Source organism: Stegostoma tigrinum, chromosome 12 (genome assembly GCF_030684315.1).
Source record: "Stegostoma tigrinum isolate sSteTig4 chromosome 12, sSteTig4.hap1, whole genome shotgun sequence".
Classification (NCBI taxonomy): domain Eukaryota; kingdom Metazoa; phylum Chordata; class Chondrichthyes; order Orectolobiformes; family Stegostomatidae; genus Stegostoma; species Stegostoma tigrinum.
In genome coordinates this window covers 21,092,626-21,119,390 of record NC_081365.1, presented here as the reverse complement: position 1 = coordinate 21,119,390, position 26,765 = coordinate 21,092,626, and the positions used below count along the sequence as shown (strand labels likewise).

Sequence of the window (26,765 nt, the reverse complement as noted above, 5' to 3'; positions counted from 1 at the left end):
ATGATAACAATAAATCAAATAATCTGACCTAGTCCCATTTTCCCGTATGAAGCCTGTATCCTGTAAACCTACCGAATGATGTAGACATCCTGATGACTTTTAAATGATGTGATGGTATTCACCATCACCAATTCCTCTGGCAGCTCATGCCATACATGTACCACTCCCTGCATGAAAAAGTTGCCCCTCAGGTCTCTTTCAAATCTTTCTCCCACCACCTTAAACCTATGCTCTCTCATTCTGGACTCCTGTACGCTGGAAAAAAAGATCTTGGCTAATAATCCTATCCATGCTCCTCATGATTTTATAAACGTCTGTAAGGTCAACCCTCAATCTCTGACACTCCATGGAAAAACATGCCCCAGCCTATTCAGCTTCTTGCCTATAGCTCAAACCTTCCAATTCCAGCAACATCCTTGGAAATCTTTTCTGAATCTTTCCAAGGTTAACAACATCTTCATCCCGTTGTACTGGGATAAACCTTCTTCACTACCCACTGCACCACCAATTTTGACGTCATCTGCAAACTTACGAACCATACTCACTATATACACAGACAAATTATTTATATAAATGACAAATCCTTGTGGCACACTACTGGTCACGGCCTCCAGTGTGAAAAACAATCCTCTACTGCCACCAAAAAGATAGGTAATCAGACGTGAGTTGACCAGGGAATAGCTTAGAGTAAAAGATGAAACAAGTTGTAGCTCTGAAAATAGTTCCTGAATGCAAATGAGAGATTTTAACTGGAATTCTGCATTTAGGCCCTAATTTACAGGAGAATGGGATTAAAATGTGTAAAGATAGCCAAGTTAAAACGGCCAAACAATGTTTAGATTTGAATGTTAGTGTTTTGACAGGTACAGGCAATAATGCGCATGCTAGCTTGTCAGAAGGAGAATCTGCAGACTAAGAATCTGCTAATACAGCAATAATCAATGCGTCAGAAAATTTTCCGAAGAAGGGTCTTGACACGAAACGTCCTCTGATGCTGTCTGGCCTGCTGTGTTCCTCCAGTTCCAGACTGTGTTATCCTTGACTGTGACAAGGAGAGCCAGGACTTCGAGTGGTACAACATCAAGATCCTGGGACAAGCCAGGCAGAAATAAGCACAAGAATTCCTGGAAGCATGGCACTCCATGGCGCATGCTATTAATAAACACATTGAACTTGATCTCATATACATTCCACTACGAAGGAAAACTGAAATTGAGGCAATCCACCTCAATGGACCAGAGTTAAAAAACCAGGCTGCCTTGAGAATGTTACCAAGCATGGTAATGAAACATCTACAAAATGACAAACCAGCCTGGTGAGCCAACCAACCTCAAAATAGTAATGGAGACGCTATGGTGAGAGTAGTACAACAAATCTCTACAGTTGGAACCGATTTTTTTCTTGGGGAATAGACCTGGAGGTTCAAAAAAAAATTGGGGTGATGGAGGTACCAAAAGAAGAAACTAAGACATTACAGGAAGGCTATCCAGATTGCTCTCTGACTGTGTGGTGACGAGATCTCAGGTTCATCAAATGAAACAGGAAGATGAATGATCCACAGAAAAGGGAGATGATTTGGAAATTTGGTTGTTGGACATAATTTTTGAAAACTTTAATTAAAAAAAGGAAAAGACTATGAGACATGTCTAGTTTATCTTCTTTAATCGAAATTTATCAAATGCATACTGAATTGAGCTGCTTCAAAACAGCCGACTCAGAAATTGATTCAGAACCAATATCAGGGTATTATTACTGGTCAGTATTACATAAAAATATGGTGAAATCTTCCAGACATGCAATATATGTCAAGTAGTGGTGAAACCCAATCAGCACCTTTAATTCTAAGACTGATTTATGAAAAATTATTGAGTAGGATCTGAATAGATTACATGGGTACCCTGCCAACACCAAGATTAAGCCTTCATGTCCTTTAAGAATTAAGGTGTTTCAACATGATTTCCACACACAATGCCTTTCAGCAAAACTTAGCCCTTTTCCTTAAGATATACATTACTTAAAATAAAACTCAAACTTTGACCTTAGAATTACTCCAAGTAGTGATAAGTATTTGTTATATGATACAGTTGTATAAGACTTTGGTTCGGCCACATTTAGAGTACTGCATACAGTTCTGGTCACATTATCAAAAGGATGTGGACGCTTTGGAGAGGGTGCAGAGGAGGTTCACCAGGATGTTGCCTGGTATGGAGGGTGCTAGCTATGAAGAGAGGGCATAGATAAGGCGGATAGCAAGAAGCTTTTTCCCCAAAGTAGGAGATTCAATTACTAGGGGGTCATGAGTTCAAAGTGAGAGGAAGAAAGTTTATTGGAGATATGCGTGGAAAGTTCTTTACGCAGAGGGCGGAGGATGCCTGGAACGTGTTGCCAGTGGAGGTGGTTGACGCAGACACGATAGTGTCTTTTAAGATGTATCTGGACAGGTACATGGATGGGCAGGGAACAAAGAGATACAGACTCTTAGAAAATAGGTGACAGGTTTAACAGAGGATCTCGATTGGGACAGGCTGGGAGGGCTGAAGGGCCTGTTCCTGTGCTGTAATTTTCTTTGTTCTTTTCTTTGAAACAAATTACAGTTGGCTTATCAACCACTACCTCCAATGGATACTTTAAGGGCCATGGTAAGGGGTTGAGGGATGACGTTACAGAGGCTTATAAAATCAGGAGAGGGATAGATAAGGTGAATGGCAGGTATCTTATCCCTAGGGAGGGGGATTTCAAGATTAGGGGGCATATTTTTTAAGGTAACAGAAGCAAAATTAAAGACATTAGGGCATTTTGTGTTAAAACATAGTCATTAGTGAGTAGAATGAACTTCCAGAGAAATGGACAGGAACAGGTAGTTACAATGTTTAAAAGACATTTGGATAAGTACATAAATAGGAAATGTTTGGAGGGATAATGGGCCCAGCACCGACAGGTGGGACTAGTTTAGTTTGGGATTGTGGTTAGCACGGGCTTGTTATACCGAAGGGTCTGTTTCTGTGCCTTATGACTATGGCTATGACTCTACAATTAGAGTTCATTGTCACAAATATCTTAATGATTTGGAAAAAGGAATTCCCTTGCTCTTGTTTGCCTGTAGGGATGGTACTGATGAGTCCACATGATTCAGTCCTTTTGAACTGATATGGACATGAGGTGAGGGGGCCCCTGAGTAAAATTGGTTTCTAATTTTTTTCCTTCAAAGTTCAGAGACCACACTTTTGACCTCTGTGTCAAAATGATACCAACCTAAGCAAAAAAAATCAAAAACAATGGCACAGCAATCAGAAGCAAAAATGAGAAAAGTAATATTGCGAATTAAAACATTTCTGTAAGTTTTCTGAAATTAGTTGTACGCAAACAAAATATATTATTTGCAACAAAAAAAAGCAGCAATTTGGACAGAGAATGCAAATGTTTGAAAGTTGCCAAGGTTGGGGGGGGCGGGGTGGGGTGAAGAAAGCGAAGAGAAAGAAGGGGACATGATTTAAGTGTATAGTACATTAATGTTGTTTGGAAATTTGGATTTGAAAACATAGAAGTGAGGTTTAAGTTCTGTGAAGGTGGCTGCTTGACTTAACAAAAGTCAAAAAGCAATTTTGTACAGTGGATTCAGTCAACTTTTACACGCTTGCTTTGGTGATTAAGTCATTTGACTTAAGTTCTATCTGGCAAGTTACTTGCTGAATGTTCACAAAACTGATTTTTATGTTCCAGAAATAGATTGTTAGAGGGCCACTAATGCATTGAGCTCCAAAAAAAGTCATCCTATTGGGGGAAGAGTACTTAGTGTTCAGAAATCTCCAGACTGTGTTTAGTTTGTAACAATTTCCAGAATGACAGAACTTGCAGAAATCTTCAGGATATCAGAAGTCAAAAGTAGTCTTCAGTTCATAACAGCTGAGAAAAGCTTGAAGCATTTCCAAAAGGTTGGAAAAAAGAACGAATGTGAGAAATTGAAGAGTTAAGATAGAAATTATACTTTACTAGGATTGAGAATCCGAAATGGATACGACTGGGAAAAGAGCTGAATTTTTGTGTGTTTATATTCAGATAATTCCACGTTGTCACATTTGGCTTTGTTTCCTCGTCTGTATGGAATATATTCCTTCGCATATGAATAAGTTCAATGAGTGAACAGCAATGGTAATTAAGCAGCAGAAATAAGTTATGATCTACCATATACCACACGGAGATTTGACTTATCCAGGAAGACCATATGCTGGCAGTATAACATTTCCATTTTCCAAGTCATCTCTCTTCATAATATTTAAAGAAAATTCAGGTGCTCATGGCATCTTGTCATCGTGTCTGTCCATTTCCACCATCATTACTGGTTCCTGAAATATCATTTTTTTGCCTTGATCTCGAAATTGCTTCATTTCTATGAACCACTTGGCTTCTCCATCCTCGCATAACTTTCCAAATTTATTGACCCTCTGATGCTCAGATCTGTTCTGTCTTGGCCTTAAAATTTCTGGAGAAGTTTCTTGTTTCCTCAGGTCTTCTGTCCAGGAAGAACCACTTTCATTAACTGATTTACCTTTTCAATTCAATCAATCACTTTTCTTAACAAAAAAAAAGTCTTTTCTGATTAAGTTTCAGGATGATTTTCCTAATCCTCCCCAAACATTTTATACCCAACTATAACAATGAACTCAGGCACTGATTGCTTTGTTAAAAGCTCTCAGTCAACACAAATTCTCAACTAGTTCAAACCTTTGAATGTGTGAGCCAAAGGCTACAATTAAGCAACTCAATGAGAGCCATGCAACTCAATTTTTATTAGATTTATTTGGCAGCAGAAGGTCAAAATTTTCATGCATCATAATCATCCTAATTGGTTAAGTGAATGTAGGATGAGATCCCACTTCTTTCAAATTAAGTTTAAAAGAAGTATTGTGCATTCCTCAGAGGGATCAGTGTTATAATATTAATCTCTAGTACCAGCAAGAATAGACAATTTACGCCAAGTTTAAGAGTAAAGCTGCTGTATCTATAATCGCAGAAGCAACAATCTCTGTTAATGTACTTAGAAGTTCTTGGAGGTCAAGGAGCAACTATCTAGCAAGAGGAACTTGTATTAACTTGGGGGCAGCATGGTGGCTAAGTGGTTAGCGTCACAGCCTCAAAGTGCCAGGAACCCAGGTTCGCGTCCATCTTTGAGCAACTGTCTGTGTGGAGTTTGCACATTCTGCCCCTGTCTGTATGGATTTCCATCAGGTGCTCCAGTTTCCTCCACAGGCTAGGTGGATTGGTCATACTAAATTGCCCATAGAGTTCAGGGAAGTATAGATTAGGTGGATGTGTCTGGATGGGATACTCGGAGGGTCAGTGTGAACTTGTTGGGCTGAAGGGCTCGTTTCCACACAGTAAGGATTCTATAATTCTAAAAATGTCCACAGAATTGCTCTGGCCTATGAGAAGAAACTTCTAGGGAATATGCTAATTTGAAAGAGTATTTTGGGAGGGAATTTCAGAGTTAAGGCCTCACATAGCTACCAACTGTGCAGCAAAGAAAACTCGGCATGTACAAGAGGCTAGAATTGGAGGAATGCAGACTTCGGAGGAACTGTGGGGGATTACAAAAAGAGAGAGGGTTGAGTCCATGGAAGGATCTGAGAAATGAGGAGTTTTTTTTAAAATCAAGCTAAATGTGCCTTCACAGGTGCACAAGACAAAAGTAAATGCTAGGTTGCCCAGGTTGTCGAACTAACTGCAATGATATCTAAATTTAAAATGCTCATAGCTGAAGAGAGCTAAAAGCAAAACCAAGCTCAGTTGAACATAGAACATTACAGCACAGTACAGGCCCTTCGGCCCTCAATGTTGAGCCGACCTGTCATACCGCTCTCAAGCCCATCTAACCTACACTATTCCATGTACGTCCATATGCTTATCCAATGACGACTTAAATGTACCTAAAGTTGGCAAATCTACTAGCGTTACAGGCAAAGCGTTCCATTCCCTTACTTCTCTGAGTAAAGAAGCTACCTCTGACATCTGTCCTATATCTTTCACCCCTCAATTTAAAGCTATGTCCCCTCGTGCTCGCCGTCACCATCCTAGGAAAAAGGCTCTCCCTATCCACCCTATCTAACCCTCTGATTATTTTATATGTTTCAATTAAGTCACCTCTCAACCTTCTTCTCTCCAATGAAAACAGCCTCAAGTCCCTCAGCCTTTCCTCCTAAGACCTTCCCTCCATACCAGGCAACATCCTAGTAAATCTCCTCTGCACCCTTTCCAAAGCTTCCACATCCTCCTTATAATGCGGTGACCAGAACTGTACACAATACTCCAAGTGCGGCCGCACCAGAGTTTTGTACAGCTTCACCATAACCTCCTGGTTCCGGAACTCGATCCCTCTATTAATAAAAGCTAAAACACTGTATGCCTTCTTAACAGCCCTGTCAACCTGGGTGGCAACTTTCAAGGATCTGTGTACATGGACAACGAGATCTCTCTGCTCATCTACACTACTAAGAATCTTACCATTAGGCCTGTACTTTGCGTTCTGGTTACTCCTACCAAAGTGCATCACCTCACACTTGTCTGCATTAAACTCCATTTGCCACCTCTCAGCCCAGCTCTGCAGCTTATCTATGTCTCTCTGCAACCTACAGCATCCTTCGTCACTATCCACAACTTCACCAACCTTAGTGTCATCTGCAAATTTACTAACCCATCCTTCTACGCCCTCATCCAGGTCATTTATAAAAATGACAAACAGCAGTGGACCCAACACCGACCCTTGCGGTACACCACTAGTAACTGCTCTCCAGGATGAAGTAACTAGTCTCCAAGATGAAAGTTCCAAATAGATTGAATAATCTCACTGTTGAAAGGTTGTTTTATCACTCCAGAATTTAAGCACATCTTAGAAAATGCAGGCAGGCTGCTTAGCTTACACAAAATAGACTTGAAATGTACACTGGTTCTTCAACGCTGTTAATTCATTGGCTGTCTATGGAACTATGACTCCAACTCTATCAATTTAATTACAGCAAACACCAAAGACTGAAGGTATAATGTTGACCATCTGTACATGCAAATTTCATGATGTATTGAATTGCTTCTGTGACAGCTGTAATGATCCATGTGCTGGGAAAAGCCTTCTTATTTTGGGCACAGACCCTAGAACAGCAAAGTGGGCTATTTTAAAAGCATGCTCATGGTTCCCGAATTATAACATCATTAGGCTCCAAGAAGTGCATATTTGACCGGGGGATGAAAGGCTAAGCAGCAAAGTGTAAATAGAAAGATAATTGAAGTGGGGTTGGAGCAGTATGTGCTTTTTCTTTGACAACTAACACTTAGAATTTATTCAACGAGAAAACAAGCATAACTCTCTCCCAGTGGAACAGTATTGTTTGCTAATCATTTAACAGATCTTAGCATTGAAATAAGTCTCTGAGAACAGCAGAGAGACTATGTGTTGCACAATTACAAAGAACACAAGGTTGGTGACAAGAGGAAGAGGAGACTGTGGATTCAACGATGATCATTTCTGCTGTTGAAATTGTGCCAGTGCCCACCAAATGATTCAAAGAAGTCAGTAAAAGAAATCTCTGGGGATTCTGTGAGATTACTGTCATAACAAACGTGGAAGGGGCTCATAGACATGCGCATCATGAATGACAATCATATCCAGGAACTTCAAATGGAATGTGGCTGTTGGTCAATGCAAATGGTGAGCCCAAATAATTGAATGGGCAGTGAAAGATCCTGCAAAAAAAAACCCCATGAGGTAGACACATTTGAGTAGGAAGCAGCAGGAATGCTTGTAACAGCAAGGCACATCTTTGTGTTGACTTATTTACACTACTTAAAATGTCTTATATCAGTTAACTAAAGTTTGAGCTATGTTGATTTTAGTGGGCTTGCTACATTAGAAGTTTTAAATATCTCATTTATCTGTTTTCTTTTCACCAGGACCTTGCGGATTCTTTTTTGGAAAAAAAAATCAATTTCCAAGGAATTGTAACACTGTTACTATTAATTTCAAGTAACTCTGTTCATTCAAAAAAAAAACTCAGTTGTTATCTGTAATCAATAATTACTTGGTGCTCGACCTGTGGTCTAGCTTTTTGATGAATAGGGAGTTCATTTACTCGGTTCCACTAAATGGTACACTATTGGAAGGTCAGCAATTCACACTCATGCAGACTACATGCCTCCTATGCTGCAAGCTTTTAGTCCTAGGAAGTGGTCAAATAGCACAGACGTTGAATTTAGCTAATGTACATATTGGGCAGATAGTTAGAATTACAACATTTAAATTTTTAATAATGAACATGCACAAACAGATTTAAGAATTCTATCAGCTTTGCCAAACACCTTTGCCATTTGCTAACTATTGTGACATAAAGAGTAAATATCCCACTAAGAGATGAGATTTGAACTCATGTAGAAGTGGTAAGCAACACCTTGATTCAAGCAACACCAAGCTTACATCATGCAGTCATTGTATATCTTTAATGCTGAGTAATATATAGCGAGGGAAATTAATTTTAAATTAGTATCCTAAAGTATTTCACAGAACCAATAATACAATATTTTAGCCTTTGGGTTTAAATCTGTCCATGTTGCTGTTTGAACTTCTCAAATAATCAACAAATTGTCTTTTAAAACTGAAAAGAAAAACAAAACAGACTCTGATGACAAAACAATATGTTGCTTCATTGACAGTTATGATAAAATGTTCAGATACAATGTTAATGGACAGCATCTATTTCAATGATGCCAGAGGACAGGAACTAAAGGGAGTCATTAGATTAGGCATAAATTTCTTAAAGTTTAAAGTTCTGATACACTGAAGCAATGATTTACTGAAACTCGGAAAATGTGTCCATTCTTTGCTTTCCTGTTACAGGCATGTTGTGTAGAGGGTGCTGGTCAGAAGAGGGAACAAAACTATCCTCAGCCACCTTTGCCAATTTCCACTGACTGACTGGAGGATGCCATCATCGTATAGCAACTGGCACTCCATTTAGAAAAAAACACAAGATGTGCATATAATGGGTATTGAAGTCACATTCTCCAGATGATAAAATTTCTAAATTCAGCCAGCAAACCAGGAAAAAATTGGGTAGTTTCCTGGCAAGGCACTACGTAAACCGTCGTCAATGTCTCAACTGCAATGGTTCGCAGATAATTACAGAACAGCACTGACAGTTGCATGGTCAAGTCTCTTGCAAAGTCTCTCAGTATGACTGGTTCCATTTTTATTCAAATACATGTAGTACAATTTCAAAATAATAAAACTCATTACACTCCAAAATGCTTGAGAGGAGCAATTGCTGCTCCTGACACGGAGATTTTTGCAGTTATCAAAAGGTGGTTCAAATAATTACAAGATATTTTAAATGGCATGCTTTTTTAAATTCAAATTCAATTTATTTTACAGTCCAGAATAAAAAGCTTGTTAATACAAATTGCCTCTGAAGATTCAAATGAGTTGAAATCTAAAAGACAAAATTTTCCAGTTTAGACAGAAATTTAAAGTGCACAGATTTTCTGAGTATTAAAAGGATTAGAATAAATAGTCATGAACACGATTTTGATGTCTCTATAACAATGCAGTACTGATATTGATTATATACAATAAAGAAACAGACACATTACAGTCAATTTCAAAACGGAGCTTTTAATTCTTTTACCTGTACATGTAGTTCAAGAATGCATGTGATAACCAGCTCTTAACACTGGTCATTCCATATATATTTATATATACTTTATATTTATAACAATGAAATTCTTCACAAACAAATGAAACCAAATTTGAGCCTCAAATTGTTTTGTGCACTACCCAAATGTCTCATGAGAAACAAACACTACTTATACTGCTTGTCTTAGGAAACAATGATGACGATGCAGAGAGTAAAAAATAACCTGAAACAATTACTAATTTTAAAGGAAACATAAGCTTTGAGCATGTATTTAACCTCATACTTACAGCACCTGATGGTGACATAAACTGAGCCACAGAACTTAATTGAATTTAATGTCTCATTTCTAAGTAAAAGCTCCATTGTTTGTTAATTTGTATAAATACAATGCACTAAAAGATTACAATTTGTAAACACTGTAGTTAATTGGATAGTATTTCTATACATTCTTTCTTGTCAAGAATTGTTTGTTCAAACGACCATTTTCCCACATTGAAAAGCAGAAGCAAACTTAAATGAAGGGGCTACGACACAAGATACATTTGTTTTGCACCTGAAAATATTGTTATTTCTTAAACATCGTAGTCCAGTCAGTTTGACATTTTATTTGAAATTGGCCGATGGAAGCTTAATATGCTGAAGATTAATTAAGGATTACCACAACAACACTTGGATTCAACTGCATCGATAACCCCTTCAAAAAGCACTCTGCCTTTCACACAACGGCCATAACTTGCATTATTTTTAATACTGGACACAGTGACATTTTATTCAATATAAACGGAAGCTGAATTAAAAAATGTTTTTGAAGGAGGGCATACTGAAGAGTTAATACCACATGCAGCATTCCTTGATAGTGGGTCATTTTGCAAGACAAAAACATGCAGGCATTTAAAATTAATTTCTTTAAAATGGAAAAAAATTGGTCTGGCCTAATTTTAAAGGGTTGCTTTAAAATAACCTAGTGTTTTCCACAGGTGCGAAATAAATTGGGGCAGCAAAAGCCACAAAAGGACCCACTATCCTTTTAAAAAATTTTAATAAACTTAAACTAAAAATATCTAGGACTATACGCAACTAAAGTAAAATGAGGTAAAACTGCTCTGCAGTGTTCTTCTAGTCAGTAGCCAGTTGATGATCATGCAGAAGTCACATGATCAAGGCTGCATCTCCCATCATCCCTCTGGCAGTGATATGGGATAGTGGGTCTCTTTGAGGACTTTCAAGCCTGAGTGGGGGGTGGGCAACATATGATCCTAGAAAAAGGAGGAAAACACAACACATAAGCAAACAAAACATGTGCAAATTCAAGCTAGGAAATGAGTCGGGCATGTACAGCATGATGCAAATGATAAAAACGTGCATGCTATAAAAAAGGATGGGAATGGAAAAAAAACTGCTTTACAGAAGGTCTTCAAAGAGACTATTAAATGCAGCAGCGTAGCAGAATCACAGCAATGCTGCATGTTCCTTACTGACTAGATAATAAATTTTTATCAGCTACTTACATTGCTGGCTTGGGTCCATATCAGTTGTTAGCTTCACGTAGTTAGATGGGAAGAGACCAGTGACCCCATTGAGCTCCCCTTTCCACCAATCTGGATCATCCTTGTTGAGAACACCGATGATCTGTCCTTTGGCAAACGCAAGTTCATCATCATTCTGTGCAATGTAGTCATACATACCAATCACCTGGAACACTGTCAAAACAGAAACAGAAATTGGTACCCTTGTAGAATTGTTGAAATTCCAACATGAACTCTTCAAAACACAGGGACTTAGCACTGAGAAAATGAAATTTATTCCTGAGACTGGCAGCAAAGCAAACAATTGAGATTTTTGAGAGTGACTAAATGGGAGTGCATGTTTTCTGGTCTTGCGCTTTGCCATGTTTCCGATCAATGGACTGAAATACAAGTTACTAAGCTTGATCCTGCTTTTGACCTCAAACAATAAATAGCCTTTTTTTCACCTTGCTTTGACCAAACTGGCCTGAGTATAAGAAGCAATTCAAAGTAAACATCACTTATATGCAACTGAGGTCAACAAAACTCCAGAAAATCTTGTAACTTACTGACTTATTAAACTTACATGATAGCTCCTTTTTAACAAGGTGTCAGATCAAAACCAGGTACTAACAGTGTTAGCATCAGTATAACTCAACAGATCACAGAGTACCAAATGGATATAAAAGCATCAGATTTGGAAAAATATTTTATTTTAAATGAATAAATCCAAGATGTTTCACTTCTGTTGCAATTTCAATACCCACATGACGACTTTGGCTTGAAATACATCAATATATGAAGGGAACTGTCTGACCTCCTAGATTACCCAGCTCAGTGATGACAAAGTTATTTGTACTGTGGAGATCAAGTCCATTCTCAGATAAAGGGGAAGTTTGTATTCTCAGGGATTCACACAGACAAACCGACTGGATCTGGACAGCTCTCCTGATCAAAAGTCTACAGTTGCACTGCAACTGTAGAATCTTGTAACAACAAAAACAAAACCGAGGATTTGAAGGTACTTGATCATAATTCTCAATATGTACTCACTTGGCCTACAGGCGATCAACATTTTAACCAATGTGGTCAACTTCAAGATACATTTTTGAAATCTGACAATGAGCATTTTTGGGTTGGAAATTTATTGTAAGCACATGAATGGAAACATGAGGAGTACTTCCGATTACACCCCTTTCCTTCGCTTGTTTTTTTTTACAAACACATGCCTACAGGTATCTATGGAATATGGGAGAAAATATATCAAACAGAAAGCTATCAAATGATCTTGCCAAAGACTGAAGAGGAATGGACTGCATCCATTGGTGACAGAGGCATTATCACCATTCTTCTGTCAAAGGATTTATTGTTGAGGGATGAGAGGAAAGAAATGGAGGGAAAACAAGGTATATTTTAGTAGATACGACCACCTTTTAAAAATTATCCCAACATTCATACTGTGCAAACATTCATACTGTGTGTGGGGTCTCAACAGGTAAACCGTTTTGGTGTCCTTCCAGCCAACTGATAAGTCAGCACAGCATGTAGCTCGCCCCCAGTCTCAGGAATAAATTTCACAGATCTAGCAGGTTATCCAACAACTGAGTTACAAATATAGCCAGATCTTAAAGTACACTGCGTCCTCAGCTATCCCATTTGCACATGCAGTCTTTACTTCTATTAGGTAGGCCTTCAAAGTCCACTAAACGCCACTAACATCTCTGCACAGCTACCCAAACTGTTTGACATGATCTCCAATGGGGGTCACGAGAAAACTTTTGGGTCTTGGGTTCCAAGGCAGCAACGGCTGTCATGGAACTCAGACTTTTTTGTGACAGTTGCACATTCAATTAAATCTGATTTTTGGCATTGTTGGGTGTGACCTGACCACTACTGAACCGAAATACCCACCTGTGGATCAGTTTTTTTTGGGGAGAAACTTTGCCTCATCATCAGTTAACACTCAACTCCTGATGCCCCACCATTCTGGTCAAGAGGTAACGATGCCCCCACACCTCTCACAACGCCAGAGCTTTATTTCCTTCCCCTCCCCACTCACCACCATCCAACTAGAGTCTCACTTGAGGTCAAATGGGGTCACGCTGGGTAAGAGTTGGGAAAACACTGATCTAACATGTCAATTACAAGGAATTACAACTATAAATCATACAGTGCACCAGCTATTTTGGGTTACACAAGTGGGAGTTACAGCCCACCACATCCAGTTGCCCAAGATCTACAAAGATTACGGAAGCCCTTTTTGGTGGCTTTGAGCTTACCATTGAGATCCCAAGCCTCAACACTGCTCTTTGAAGTCCAGACGCAACCCTCTTACAATCAGTTGGCTGACTGAAGCTAATACCAATGATTGGCAATTCAAGCAAAAATCCAGGCCATGGCAGTGGGGAAAACAGAGAAGGAGGAAAGAAAAGGAATGAAAAGCTAGTTCTGTAAGTTTGAAAAATAAGTTGCATTGGGGAATGTGCAAATCAGGAGCCAGCACTTCTGCAGAAAGGAATCCAAATCTGTGCAGAGATTTTCATGCAACAAACGTACCATTTAGAACCCATTAATAACACTGGCTTCCAAGCACCCCAGTTCTCCAATGATTCCTCCCCATGAGGAAAATGACAAAATACTTGAACATAACGAGAATTAAATAGCTTGGAAAGCTACTATATTATGATTATTAATATTATTCAATGATCACACTAATAAAGCAAGATGTTTGGAGAACGCCAAGACAAACTTACAAACATTTGTTGTGGGTGGTCTTGCAGCATCAGTTGGAGTACTTTTATTTGTTCCAGGGCTGAGAAGTTTCACATAATTGGCAGGAAACCATCCTATTTGTCGCTTCTTTCCTCGAGCCTATAAACAAAAGCAAACAATAAACCACTGAATTCAGCAGTACTAAAGGCAATTCCGAACAAAACACAGCTGGATAACTAGAAACAAAAACAAAGTTGCTGGAAGCTCAGCAGGTTTGGCAGCATCTGTGAAGAAAAAAAATCAGAGTTAACATTTCGTGTCTGGTGACCCTCTCTCAGAACTGATGGTAACTGGGAAAATGTTAGTTTACATGCAGAAAGTAGGGAGGGAATGGGGAAGGGAGTAAAAGATAGGATAAAGCTCAAAGAGACAGAAGAGTGAAGAGTTGGGGGTGAAGGAAGAGTGGGCCAGGACCCTGCGGAAGGCAGACAAGGTGGTGGGGGAAAAGTGTGTGTGTCTGGAGGCGCAAGAAATGGTGTCTGATGATCTTCTGGATGTGGACGCTGGTGGGAAGGTAGGTAAGGACAAGGGGAACCCTATCGCTGTGGTGGGAGGGAAGAGAAGGGGAGAGGGTAGAAGTGCAGGAAATGGGTCAGACCTGGTTGAGGGGCCTGTTGATAATGGAGCTGGGGAACCCTCGGTTCAGGAAGAAGGTGGACATTTCAGAAGCTCCCTTGTTGAAGTTGGCCTCATCTGAGCCTATACGGCAGAAATGGAGGAACTGAGAGAACAGGATGGAGTCGTCACAGAAAACAGTGTGAGAGGATGTAAATTCCAAGTAGCAGTGGGGGTCAGCTGGTTTATAATGGATATTAGTGGTCAGTCCATCCACAGAGATGGGAACAGAAATGTTGAGGAAGGGAAAGGAGGAGTCAGAGATAGACCAGGTGAAAGTGAGGGCAGGGTGGAAACGAAGTGAAATCAATGAACTTTTCCAATTCTGGACATGAGAGGTAAGCAGCCCTGATATCAAGAATCTATCGGAGAAAGTGTTGGGGACGGGGGCCGGTAGAGGACTGAAACAAGGAATATTCTATGCACCTCACGAAGAGACAGGCATAACTAGGGCCCATGCGGGTATCCATGGCCACCCCTCTGACCTGAAGAAAACTAGAGGAGTTACAAGAGATAACAAAGTGTGGAGCTGGATGAACGCAGCAGGCCAAGCAGCATCTTAGGGGCACAAAAGCTGATGTTTCGGGCCTAGACCCTTAAGTTGTTGAGGGTGGGGACGAGCTCGGCAAGCAGAGGAGGATGATGGTGGGCGGAAACAGGTCAGGTCTTTGCGCCCCGAAGAAGCAGAGAGCCCCAAGACCCTCCTAATGGGGAACAGATGCATAAAAGGATTGCACATCTATAGTAAAGAGGTGGCTGGAGCCTGCAAACTGCAAGTGTTGAAACCAGAGTAAAGCGTCAAAGGAATAATGGATGTATGTGGGCAGGGATTGGGCTGGGTAGAGAGAGGAAGAAATGAGTTCTGTGGGACAGGAACAGGCTGAAACAATGGATCTGCCCAGACAGTCCTATTTGTGGATTTTTTTTTTTGAAGGAGGTAGAAGCAAGCTATGGGAGACTATGAGCTTGAAAGCAGTGGGCAGGGAGGTCACCAAATGAAATGAAGTCAGTTACTGTAGTAGATGTAATGGCATCATGAATGGGGTCATGGTCTGGGGGAAATAGGAGGAGGCATGTGCGAGTTTGCACTCAGCCTCTGCAACGTAGAAGTCAGTATGCTAGGTTACAACAGCACCACCCTTATCAGCAGGCTTAATAACAAAGTAAGGGTTAGATCTAAGTGCACAGAGCGGTCAGTTCAGAGGGAGATAGGTTGGATTTGGTGAAAGGTGCAAAAAAAATTGAGGTGACCAACATGTCGACAGTTTTGAGTGAACAGATTGAGTGCAGGTAAAAGGCCAGACGGAGGGGTTCAAGCTGAGGGCAAGTGCTGGTCCTGGAAAAAGGGGTCTTTAGGACGGGGAGAGGACTCTTGTCCAAATAAATGGGCACTAAGGCAAAGATTGCAGAAGAGTTCAACATCATGTTGTGCCCAAATTTGAGAAGGTGGGGACACAGACGAATGAAGTTGAGGGACAAAAACAAAGTTGCTGGAAAAGCTCAGCAGGTCTGGCAGCAGCCTTGAACGAAAAAACAGAGTTAATGTTTCAGGTCCCGTGACCCTTCCTCAGAATTCAACTTTATTTTTGTTCCTGATTTACAGCATCCGCAGCTCTTTTGGTTTTTAATAAAGCTGAGGCCTTTGCTGAGTACAGAACACTCCAGCATCGGAGAACACAAGGTTAGGAAGGATGGTGAATACCTGACAGGAGGTGGAGTTGGGAGAGGGGATACAGTCAGAGGGAAGAGGAGGGGAGGAAGGTTCTGAAGGGCCATGGGTATTTCAGAGTAGTTGCATCTTGTGGGCCTTGATGCCTGAAAGGAAAGTAAATAATTTCTTGTGAGCACAACAAAGGAGTCAGAGGATGAAGTGGAACTGTGGAGTGGTGCAACCCCGAGCCAGTGTGTAGCAATCTGTTGGAGAAAAAGGATGAGAGCGTGCATGTGACACTGCTTGGCATTTTGCGTGGATCTCAGGATGCAGTGAGAGCAGCTGCCCATGGAACACTGAGTACCACACATATATTTGTGATCGTGGGACGATAATTAGAAGTGCAGCCATAAACCAAACTGAAGAATAAACAGCAGACCAATCACTAGGTTTTTAATCTGAGCTGAACTTGGAACCCAGAAGTGGAAAAATGCTACAATACCCAAGGACCATCCAAGGTCATATCTTTAAGTTGTAATACTGATCATCCACCTAACGAGGTTTATAGATTTCCTGTTTTCAATGGCACCAATGCACTACATAGCTAAATGCAGACAGAACAGCCTGTCACTGCTCTTGGCTGGAGCTTCAGCAGAGTACACTTTTCAGAGAAGATAGACTAAATGGAACCTTTGTCAACTCACTTAAGGTCTCCACAAATTACAACTGCAACTATAACAAACCACCCAAATAATTTATGTATTAACAAACAAAACCGTGAAAACAACACTTGATTTACACCTCACAATGTTTGCTTGCCCTAGACGAATTAAACCACTTAAGGAAAAATTACAGCTGAATGAATGCATCACCTACCTGAAGCTCCCCTTCCCACCATCCACCAGCATTTCTCTTGCGAATGAGAATGAGCTGACCAGGTGCCAGAGTAAGTTGCTCCGCACCAGTTGCTGTATAAGGAGCTATCACTTGAGCAATTTCTGTAAGAGGCAGATGACATTGGAACATGAATTAATCAGAATGAATTAAATCTATCGGTCGGCAGGTGGGGGGGGGGCGCTGTCTTTACAGAATGCTCTTACAGCAGGAATAAAGTCTTTTCAAGGAGGATCATTCATCCTTGCTGCCAGTAAATGACATTTTTGTCACAAGCTTTTATAAAGCATGAAAGTTACACCTTCATAGTTGAGGATCTCAGTCCGAGGATTTAAATCCATACTGCTTTTGTACAGCTAAACTTACACATCTGTGCTCTTAACAATCAACATATAGGTCTCATGCAACCAGCAAAGTTTGCCAGATTCACTGAGGTCTGCAGCTAGAAGACTCCCAGTAGGAAGAACCTTTCCAAGATTTGGTCTTGCATATCCAACACTCTTGAGTATTGCTAGCAGCTGCTTGAGGTCAGCTCATTGAAAATCAACAGCACTCAACACAGAAGCAGCCCAGGTTAATTTATTAAAATACAACAAAAGAACCGATGTTGATGTTGTAGTTCAGAAACAAATGCAGAAACTACAGGTAAAACACAGCAGGTCAGGCAGCATCTGTGGGGAAAAAGCAGAGTTAACATTTTCAGTCCAGTGGCTCTTCATCACAACTGATAGGCAGACAAACTCAATGGATTTAGAATCAACTCCATGGGACCAGTGGGCATCAATACAGGCAGCAAAGCAACAGGAAACTCTTCAAATACGTGGCTCTCCCACTTTTAGGGGATGGGCTACCACATTTTCAATCTGTTGGGGAATGAGTGATTGCACAGGTGGAAAAAAGGACAGGCAGGCAGCAGAGTAAAGATTGCAGTTAGTTCAGGGTACAATTCAGATGCCTAAGTTGCCAAGGAGTTAGACCAAGCTTTTTCTATTTTAGATTCAGAGACTTTCAGAGGGTCCAGGGAGCAAGTGAATCATCTGTCAAAGCTTCCTGGCAGAGTCCATGGAGCCAGCGCATCAGGATTTCTTAAGGATCCTGATACAGGGTGAAGTTGTATGTCCAGTGTTTGACTATTTAGAGAACAGACTAACTGGGCTGTGATAAATGACTCAAAAGATCCAGGCAATAGGCAAACAGCCAATCCTCAGTGGAAAACGTGAGTAAATCATAGGTGTAAGTCACCTGCACGTCCAAAGCATTCTAAATTTAGTGTCTCATGTACTTACCCCAAAATATTTCGGCAAAGAAAGCTATCTAATTTGCTTTGAAACAAATAAATATCATTCAATTTACTTGTGTTCTAGGTGGTGTGTTCCATAGTTACAATTCACACAAGTAACTTTGTGCAGATTAGATTTTCCACTTCTTAGCACCCATCCTGTCAAGTCCAATTTGAATCATTTGGTACAAAGTGAAACAGCTAGGGAAAGCTTCACATTACCTAGTCTCTACTAGTAATAACAATTTATTATCTGCAAGGTCCCATGAATGTCTAACAGCCACGGAGGTCGGAAGGTGAGCAATTTTACAAATGATGTCTTTAGAAGCCTCCAGTTCCCTTTCAATACATACATGTCTCCTCCTTGGTATCATGTACACATCGAATCCCACTGTCTTCCTTGTTCTCAATAGCAAAGCATCATTCTCAACTTATCATCACAAATCAAATTTTTAAACTTCTGATACTGAAATGGATGTTTTGTGTTGAGCCATGAGAGATTTGCCTATTCAAGTGACAAGCAAATTTCCATTTGGCTGTTTAAAAGGATAAAATCTCCCAGTGTCCTGATGTTTTAATCCCTCTACGCAACTGCAAAGAGACTCAACAGACATCTATCTCATTACTGTTTGAGGGGCCTTGCTGAATGCAGTTGGCTGTGACATTCACCTGCTTCAATCGATTGCGTTCCCAGCTCTGTTGGAAGGTTGAGGAGTCAAATGCAACTGTTAAAACTCAGTGGAACTTAACTGTGTGGTACGACAGCAGGTTGTATTATCAGATATTTCAGTCGAAAGCGGTCAAGGCTCTGCCTACATGTTCATACAACAACATACTCCTTCCAATAAGGTGCACAGTATGGTCACTACGGTAACAATCAGGCTAATGCTCTGAGGCCATGGGTTCAAATCTCACCATGATTAGCTGGTGGATTTTAATTTCAACTGGTGAGCCTTGAAAAGGTGCACAGTCTCAACAATACTAACTACACTCATCGATTATCATAAAACCCATCTAGTTCACTACGGCTATTAGAGAAAGGGGACTAACACGATTGAGCATGCTGATATGGCCTCCACGTGATTTCAGATCCACAATAATGTGGACGACCACCAAACGTCCTAGCAAACCACTGAGTTCATCTGAAGGAGGACCCAATATGTTAGCTCTGCTTTCCCACCACAGAACTGAGTTGTTCCAGCAATCCTTTTTGTGTTTATGGCGATAAATCTTCTGGTCATTTGTACAGCCAAATTAGTGATGTTTTCTTCAGAAAAATTTCCTGACAAGTTTAAAAACCAGATTTGTACACAGAGGTACATCAAAGACATACCAGGCTTCCTTCCAAGGCTTCCACTCTTCCCAGTTTGCCCAGGTCCCTGCAAAGAACACAGTTTTCACATAATCACAAGTAGTTAAAAAAAATAAGACCTCCACATCATTAGCATTTATTCATTTTATCCCACTTGTAAAGAATACAGCACAATTCAATAATTAAGTGCAACATAATTTTGTTCTACTCATGGAACAAGTTCAAAATACTGTCTGGTCTGTTTAATCTGAAAGTATTTAACATGCACACAATTTTAAAATTTGTCTTTAGCTACAAACAACTGAGTGAATAAACTTGTTCAAATGACTACAGGGGTCAGGAATGAAAGCAGCATTGGAAATAAAAATAAGTTCCCACTCCTCCTGCAACAGGCAGAAAAGTTCACATATCAAAACCCAGGGAAATAACTTATGGAAAAATAGAGTCCAGATTCTGAGAAGTTGTTGGCGGATAGGATCAGGGCAAACCCTAAAGCTTTCTATAGGTATTTAAGGAATAAAAGAATGATGAAAGTAAGATTAGGCCCAATCAAGGATAGTAGTGGTAAGTTGTGTGTGGAGTCAGATGAGATAGGGGAAGCGCTAAATGAATATTTTTCAACAGTATTCACTCTAGAAAACAACAATGTTGTCGAGGAGAACACTGAGATACAGGCTACTAGACTAGGTGGGATTGAGGTTCACACAGAAGAGGTATTAGAAATCCTTCAGAAGGTGAAGATAGATAAGTCCCCTGGGCCGGATGGGATTTATCCTCGGATCCTCTGGGAAGCCAGGGAGGAGATTGCCGAGCCTTTGGCATTGATCTTTAACTCGTCATTGTCTACAGGAATAGTGCCAGATGACTGGAGGATAGCAAATGTGGTTCCCCTGTTCAAGAAGGGGAGTAGAGACAACCCTGGTAATTATAGACCAGTGAGCCTTACCTCAGTTGTTGGTAAAGGGTTGGAAAAGGTTACAAGGGATAGGATTTATAATCATCTAGAAAAGAATAAATTGATTAGGGTTAGTCAGCATGGTTTTGTGAAGGGAAGGTCGTGCCTCACAAACCTTACTGAGTTCTTTGAGAAGGTGACCAAACAGGTAGATGAGTGTAAACCGATTGATGTGGTGTATATGGATTTCAGCAAGGCGTTCGATAAGGTTCCCCACAATAGGCTATTGTACAAAATGGGGAGGAATGGAATTGTGGGAGATATAGCAGTTTGGATTGGAAATTGGCTTGCTGAAAGAAGACAGAGGGTGGTAGTTGATGGGAAATGTTCATCCTGGAGAACAGTTACTAGTGGTGTACCGCAAGGGTCGGTGTTGGGTCCACTGCTGTTTGTCATTTTTACAAATGACCTGGATGAGGGCGTAGAAGGATGGGTTAGTAAATTTGCAGACGACACTAAGGTCGGTGGAGTTGTGGATAGTGATGAAGGATGCTGTAGGTTGCAGAGAGACATGGATAAGCTGCAGAGCTGGGCTGAGAGGTGGCAAATGGAATTTAATGCAGACAAGTGTGAGGTGATGCACTTTGATAGGAGTAACCGGAAGGCAAAGTACAGGCCTAATGGTAAGATTCTTAGTAGTGTAGATGAGCAGAGAGATCTCGGTGTCCATGTACACAGATCCTTGAAAGTTGCCACCCAGGTTGACAGGGCTGTTAAGAAGGCATACAGTGTTTTAGCTTCTATTCATAGAGGGATCGAGTTCCGGAACCAAGAGGTTATGGTGAAGCTGCACAAAACTCTGGTGCGGCCGCACTTGGAGTATTGTGTACAGTTCTGGTAACCACATTATAAGGACGTGGAAGCTTTGGAAAGGGTGCAGAGGAGATTTACTAGGATGTTGCCTGGTATGGAGGGAAGGTCTTACGAGGAAAAGCTGAGGGACTTGAGGCTGTTTTCATTAGAGAGAAGAAGGTTGAGAGGTGACTTAATTGAAACATATAAAATAATCAGAGGGTTAGATAGGGTGGATAGGGAGAGCCTTTTTCCTAGGATGGTGACGGCGAGCACGAGGGGGCATAGCTTTAAATTGAGGGGTGAAAGATATAGGACAGATGTCAGAGGTAGTTTCTTTACTCGGAGAGTAGTAAGGGAATGGAACACTTTGCCTGCAACGGTAGTAGATTTGCCAACTTCAGGTACATTTAAGTCGTCATTGGACAAGCATATGGACGTACATGGAATAGTGTAGGTTGTCACTTGTCTGCATTAAACTCCATTTGCCACCTCTCAGCCCAGCTCTGTAGCTTATCTATGTCTCTCTGCAACCTACAGCATCCTTCGTCACTATCCACAACTCCACCGACCTTAGTGTCGTCTGCAAATTTACTAACCCATCCTTCTACGCCCTCATCCAGGTCATTCATAAAAATGACAAACAGCAGTGGACCCAACACCGACCCTTGCGGTACAACACTAGTAAGAGATGGGCTTGAGATCGGTATGACAGGTCGGCACAACATCGAGGGCCGAAGGGCCTGTACTGTGCTGTAATGTTCTATGTTCTATTAAAGGGAATCTAGGTGTAAAATTCACTCAGTTAAATTCAAAATTAAAGCTGTCTCTTTAGTTATTTACCACTTTCTGTTTCCATGAAACATATGAGCAGACATGAGGCTTGACTGTATGCTGAGGATTATTTCGCTGCAACATAGCACAAAACTTCAGAGGTGAGCCCACTTCTGTTAAGAAAGCTAGTCCAGTTTTAATTTTTGGACAATGGTCTTTTAAGTTGCATGAGGCACGATTTCCATTCAGCTCCAGGAGGAAGCACCTTCTTAGAGTGGCAACTCTATGCACCTGCAGCCCTAAGCTGGGTGGGTGGGGGGGGATGTCAATGCTGCTTGTGAAGATAAGCCAAAGGAGGAGGCATTTAGCAACATGGGCAATCAGCTACGTTTACAAACTTCACCGGTGCCATACTGAGCAGTCCTCCTGAGTGGGCCTTTCGGCTGGAGGAATGGGGGTCATCCAAATGGCACCAAAAGAATCTGACAAAAAGAAGCCTCTCCACTTTAACTGCCCAACACTGCACAGAGTTAAACAGGTCAGGTTGGATTTTAAACGCCCACCATCCATTAAATCATTGCAGTGATCGATGAGATCCTTAATTAGGCATTACTTACTGCTGAGGACTTCAACTACATTACAGACAGGCTACCTGCTTTCAAGCTGATGACTGGTCCACCAAATGAAAAATGGGTTCATGTACCATGTAATTTGACAAACAATGATATTGTACCACATAACTGAACAAGTACAAACATCAGGATTGGACTTAATGATGCAAGCACAATAACTGCCACAACAATTTTTTTCGTTGCTTTACTCAGAAAGCAAAGTCATAAACTTGCAGAGCACCACAATTAATAGGAGCAGCTTTGTGGGTTGAAAGGAACAGAAGATGAAACAACACAGATAATTCACCTCAGAGTCCTTTGGTCTGACGTAGTTGGATGGGAAGACCCCTACTTTTTCTCCTACAACTCCTGTCCACCAGTCACCATCTTTCTTCGTCACAAGAATCACATCTCCTTGCTGGTAAGTCAAGTCCCCGGGTTCATTACTTTCATATGTGTACATTGCAACAAATTCTATGAAACGGACAGAAGAAAGCAGCTTGAACAATGTCAGAAAATATGACGACAGAACACTGGAGATTGGAAATAAAAACAAAGTGTTGGAGAAACTCAGCAGGTCTGGCAGAGTTAACTTTTCATGTCTGGTATGACATTTTCAGAACTGCCAGACCTGCTCAGTTTCTCAAAAAATTTAGTTTGTACTTGCAAAGGTTAAAAATGATTGTGGCAAGGCAAAAGTAAAGTTGCTCAAAAGGCACTTTGTGCTACCAATGCAGACCAAAAGAAACTAGGACCGAACACCTTTTTTTGGTCATGTGGAAATGGCAACCCAAATAATGGCAATGCGTTTTAATGGCTATGAAATGTTGACAACAAAAATTTCGTGAAAGAAATGCTCAATTTTCTAGAATGTTCATCTTTTCGTTTATCAAGTTAAACTGAATCCAACATGTGCCTTTTTTGCCATTAACTGAGAAATATTAAGTTGTTTTAATTCTTAAAATATATTCATGACTAACAATTATAATCTAGCTTCAAATTATACCTAATTGCTCTTAAAATAACTGTTCTATCTTACTACAAAGCTATGCAATTTAAATATAATGGCTAGTGCACTGATTAGGTCAGGATAAAGTAGCATTTTGCTGCCATGCGCACCAATTGTCTTAAAGATTTACAGACTGCTTGACATTAAAACAAAAGCTCAATGTCATGATAATATTACTAGCTAAAAACAAAGGCAATTATTCCTACTAAATAACTTTCATGCATTAAGAAAATAAACACTTTTCTTGTCACCTCGTTTAATTTCTGCATCCTCTGACAAGGACACCAATGTAATTTCATCCAAATTTTAAAAAAAAGGAAGGGGGGGCTCTGCAATATATTGTCATAAATTGGCACTAGTATTTAGCAAATTCATACTGTGCCGATGTCCAACAGAAAAGGTACAATCTATTGAACCTCATTTCAATCTGTACACTGACAGCCAGTGGGAAAGCGACTTCATCTCAATAAGCCAGGGCACACAAATGGAAGTAAATTAGTTCTCTCTCTGTTTCAAATTGGTCAATAACCCTTCCTTAATCCATCTGCACTTCCACCAGAATAGAGCAATTTGTTGACAGTACAATTAACGCGTTTCTCCTACTCAGTTTTGGATTCAATCTCAGATTTGGTCGTGTCTTCGAGATAAAGGCCAAAATAGATACTTAATACCTAAAATTGACTACAAATATTGATTAATCATTCAAGGCAATAAGCATGTCATATTACAGCCTTGCGCCTCACTGGAAATTAAGAAATATGAATATACACTTCAGTGCAAGTGAAGTGCCACTAAAACAAGAATGATCACACATTAGTTCATTAAACTACATACTATTTCAATTTTTTTATTTCAAATATGGCACCAAAAATAGTTTACCTCAAACCTTAGAGCACCACAACTAGATACACTTCAAGTAGATAATTACCAATACAAATGTGCAGAAAACAAAAGATTGCTGTTTAGCCAAAATATTGTACGCATTCCAAAAAATTAGACTAGTCTCTCTGACATTGCAAATTGTAAATGAGGCAAACACTTCTTAATCAGTGCCAAAGGGGGTTCTGTTACTTGCCAGCACTTAATGGTTCTAATTATTGCTCACAGATGCTCAATGTGACTTGTTTCATTGTTGCTGCGCTTAGTGAATGGAGGGAAGGCCACTTCAATCCATCGAGAGAATTCAGCAGTTCAATGATCCAGTGATTCTTGTCAAACTTTTATTCACTGAATTTCTTTCCCTAGTTTTCAAAGCAGCTCAGACAAAAAGCTCATTTTCCCAGATCTCTTTTCAGGTCTTTCGGAAATCTGAAAGGTAAGTTTCTACAGATTCTACCATGACCGCCCAGAGAATAAAAATCAACAAGATCATTGAACAGCATCAAACTTTAACCTAGACTTGAAACTCTATGCATGACAAAGTCTTCAGATCAGCGAAAAGGTGCATTTGCTCAAAAATATCCAATAGAAGCACAGAATACCATTATAGCAAATAAATCTTTTTTTAAAAGCATTAACTGTATTTGGATTTCTGCATGCAACCATCTTGTACTAGTTAGCTTCACAGTTCAGAGAGCAGTTTGGAAACCTAAAGCCTAACAGGATACCCCTATGAGGTTTATTTACTACAATCAACATCTTAAATTTGCATGGAACAGATTAATTGGGCTGAATTCTGAAACTACAACCTAAGCTCTGAAATTGTGGTTACTGAAGTTAAAGTAGCAGTAAAGTCACCGAAGCCCTACCAGGCCGTAAGGCTGTGCTCTCATTAAACAGAGAAAACTGGTGTTCCTTTAACCTGAGGGTCACTCTACCTCAAGAGAGGCTGAGGAGAGTCCTTCATGATAACCTCAGCCACTTAATGAACCCAAGCTACTGGCATGACTCTGCACTACTGGTCATCCTGCCAACTGAGCTGGCTGACCCCCTTTAAGTCAGCATTCTTCTGAAGTAAGGAAAACAAATTGGCAAAAAAAAAAAGAGTTCCGCAGTTTTCTTTTCCTCCATTTCAAAAGGAGACATTTAATCTGGGAGTTTGCTGTCTGATATAAAGTTGCATCCAACAATTAAAGGTTTTTTCTTTCGTGATGATGGGCAAACAGCAAATGAAATGTTAACTCTAAATGATGAGGGGCACAAATTTCCTGAATTTTAGTCAAGAAGAAAAAAAAATCACTGGTTTCTGTGGGGGTTCTATTTGAAAGGAACTGCAAGCACATCTGTCTACACCCAGTATAGCTCCAAAATTGCTGTCTTCTATCATAGCACCTCAACCTAAGAGGCCTTCAAATCTTTTGCCTTCTCTTTGTCGTACAAAATACTCATTGGAAAGACTTGCATCTAATAAAGATGTAGTAGGGCAAGCTGAAAAACATACACTAACAACATTAAGTTTGGATGTCCATACACAAAAAAAGTAAAACGTGAGAAACCAAAAGAAATCCTCAACATATTTTTATGTCACAAAGATGGTCCCTACCAAAAACCAGATATCTCTAATACAAATGTGAAAATCCAATTAGGGTGACTAGATCTGGCTGTACCTAGATTTATCCATGCAAATTTTATTATTGGCATCCAAGAATCTTGTGGAAATTTTACATTTACAATGGCAGAGCTACCTGAATGAGCAAGCAAGGATAGGAAGTAGCACAAATAACTGAGGAAATTTTAACATAAGCCAACAACACACAAATTCCCTTGGGTCTAAGCTGGTTAATTCACTTGACTCAGAGGCAGCAAATTCCAGGAACTTGTGCTAACAAAGCACTAACACAATTATCTTTTTCAATGTTGCTATGTCTTACAGACACGAGAACAGATACACCTTGATTTTTAAATTTCTATGATGTAGGCAATTTCAACAGTCAAAGTGGCAAAACTAAGCAAGGAAAATAAGAGCAGTTTCTGAAGTTAAAT

General features: G+C 40.2%; 1 protein-coding gene across 5 annotated transcripts in view; it reads right to left on the bottom strand.

Annotated features, from left to right (window-relative positions):
- The window catches only part of itsn1 (intersectin 1 (SH3 domain protein)), a 217,143-nt gene that overhangs the window by 47,881 nt on the left and 142,497 nt on the right, over nucleotides 1-26,765 (bottom strand). For all 5 annotated transcript variants that reach the window (XM_059650194.1, XM_059650193.1, XM_059650197.1 and 2 more), the window contains 5 exons: nucleotides 23,142-23,308; nucleotides 19,724-19,769; nucleotides 17,094-17,215; nucleotides 13,933-14,050; nucleotides 11,183-11,374 (listed from right to left, as the gene is read on the bottom strand). In XM_059650194.1, the coding sequence (XP_059506177.1) occupies nucleotides 11,183-11,374; nucleotides 13,933-14,050; nucleotides 17,094-17,215; nucleotides 19,724-19,769; nucleotides 23,142-23,308 (645 nt within the window). The remainder of the gene's footprint in view (nucleotides 1-11,182; nucleotides 11,375-13,932; nucleotides 14,051-17,093; nucleotides 17,216-19,723; nucleotides 19,770-23,141; nucleotides 23,309-26,765) is intronic.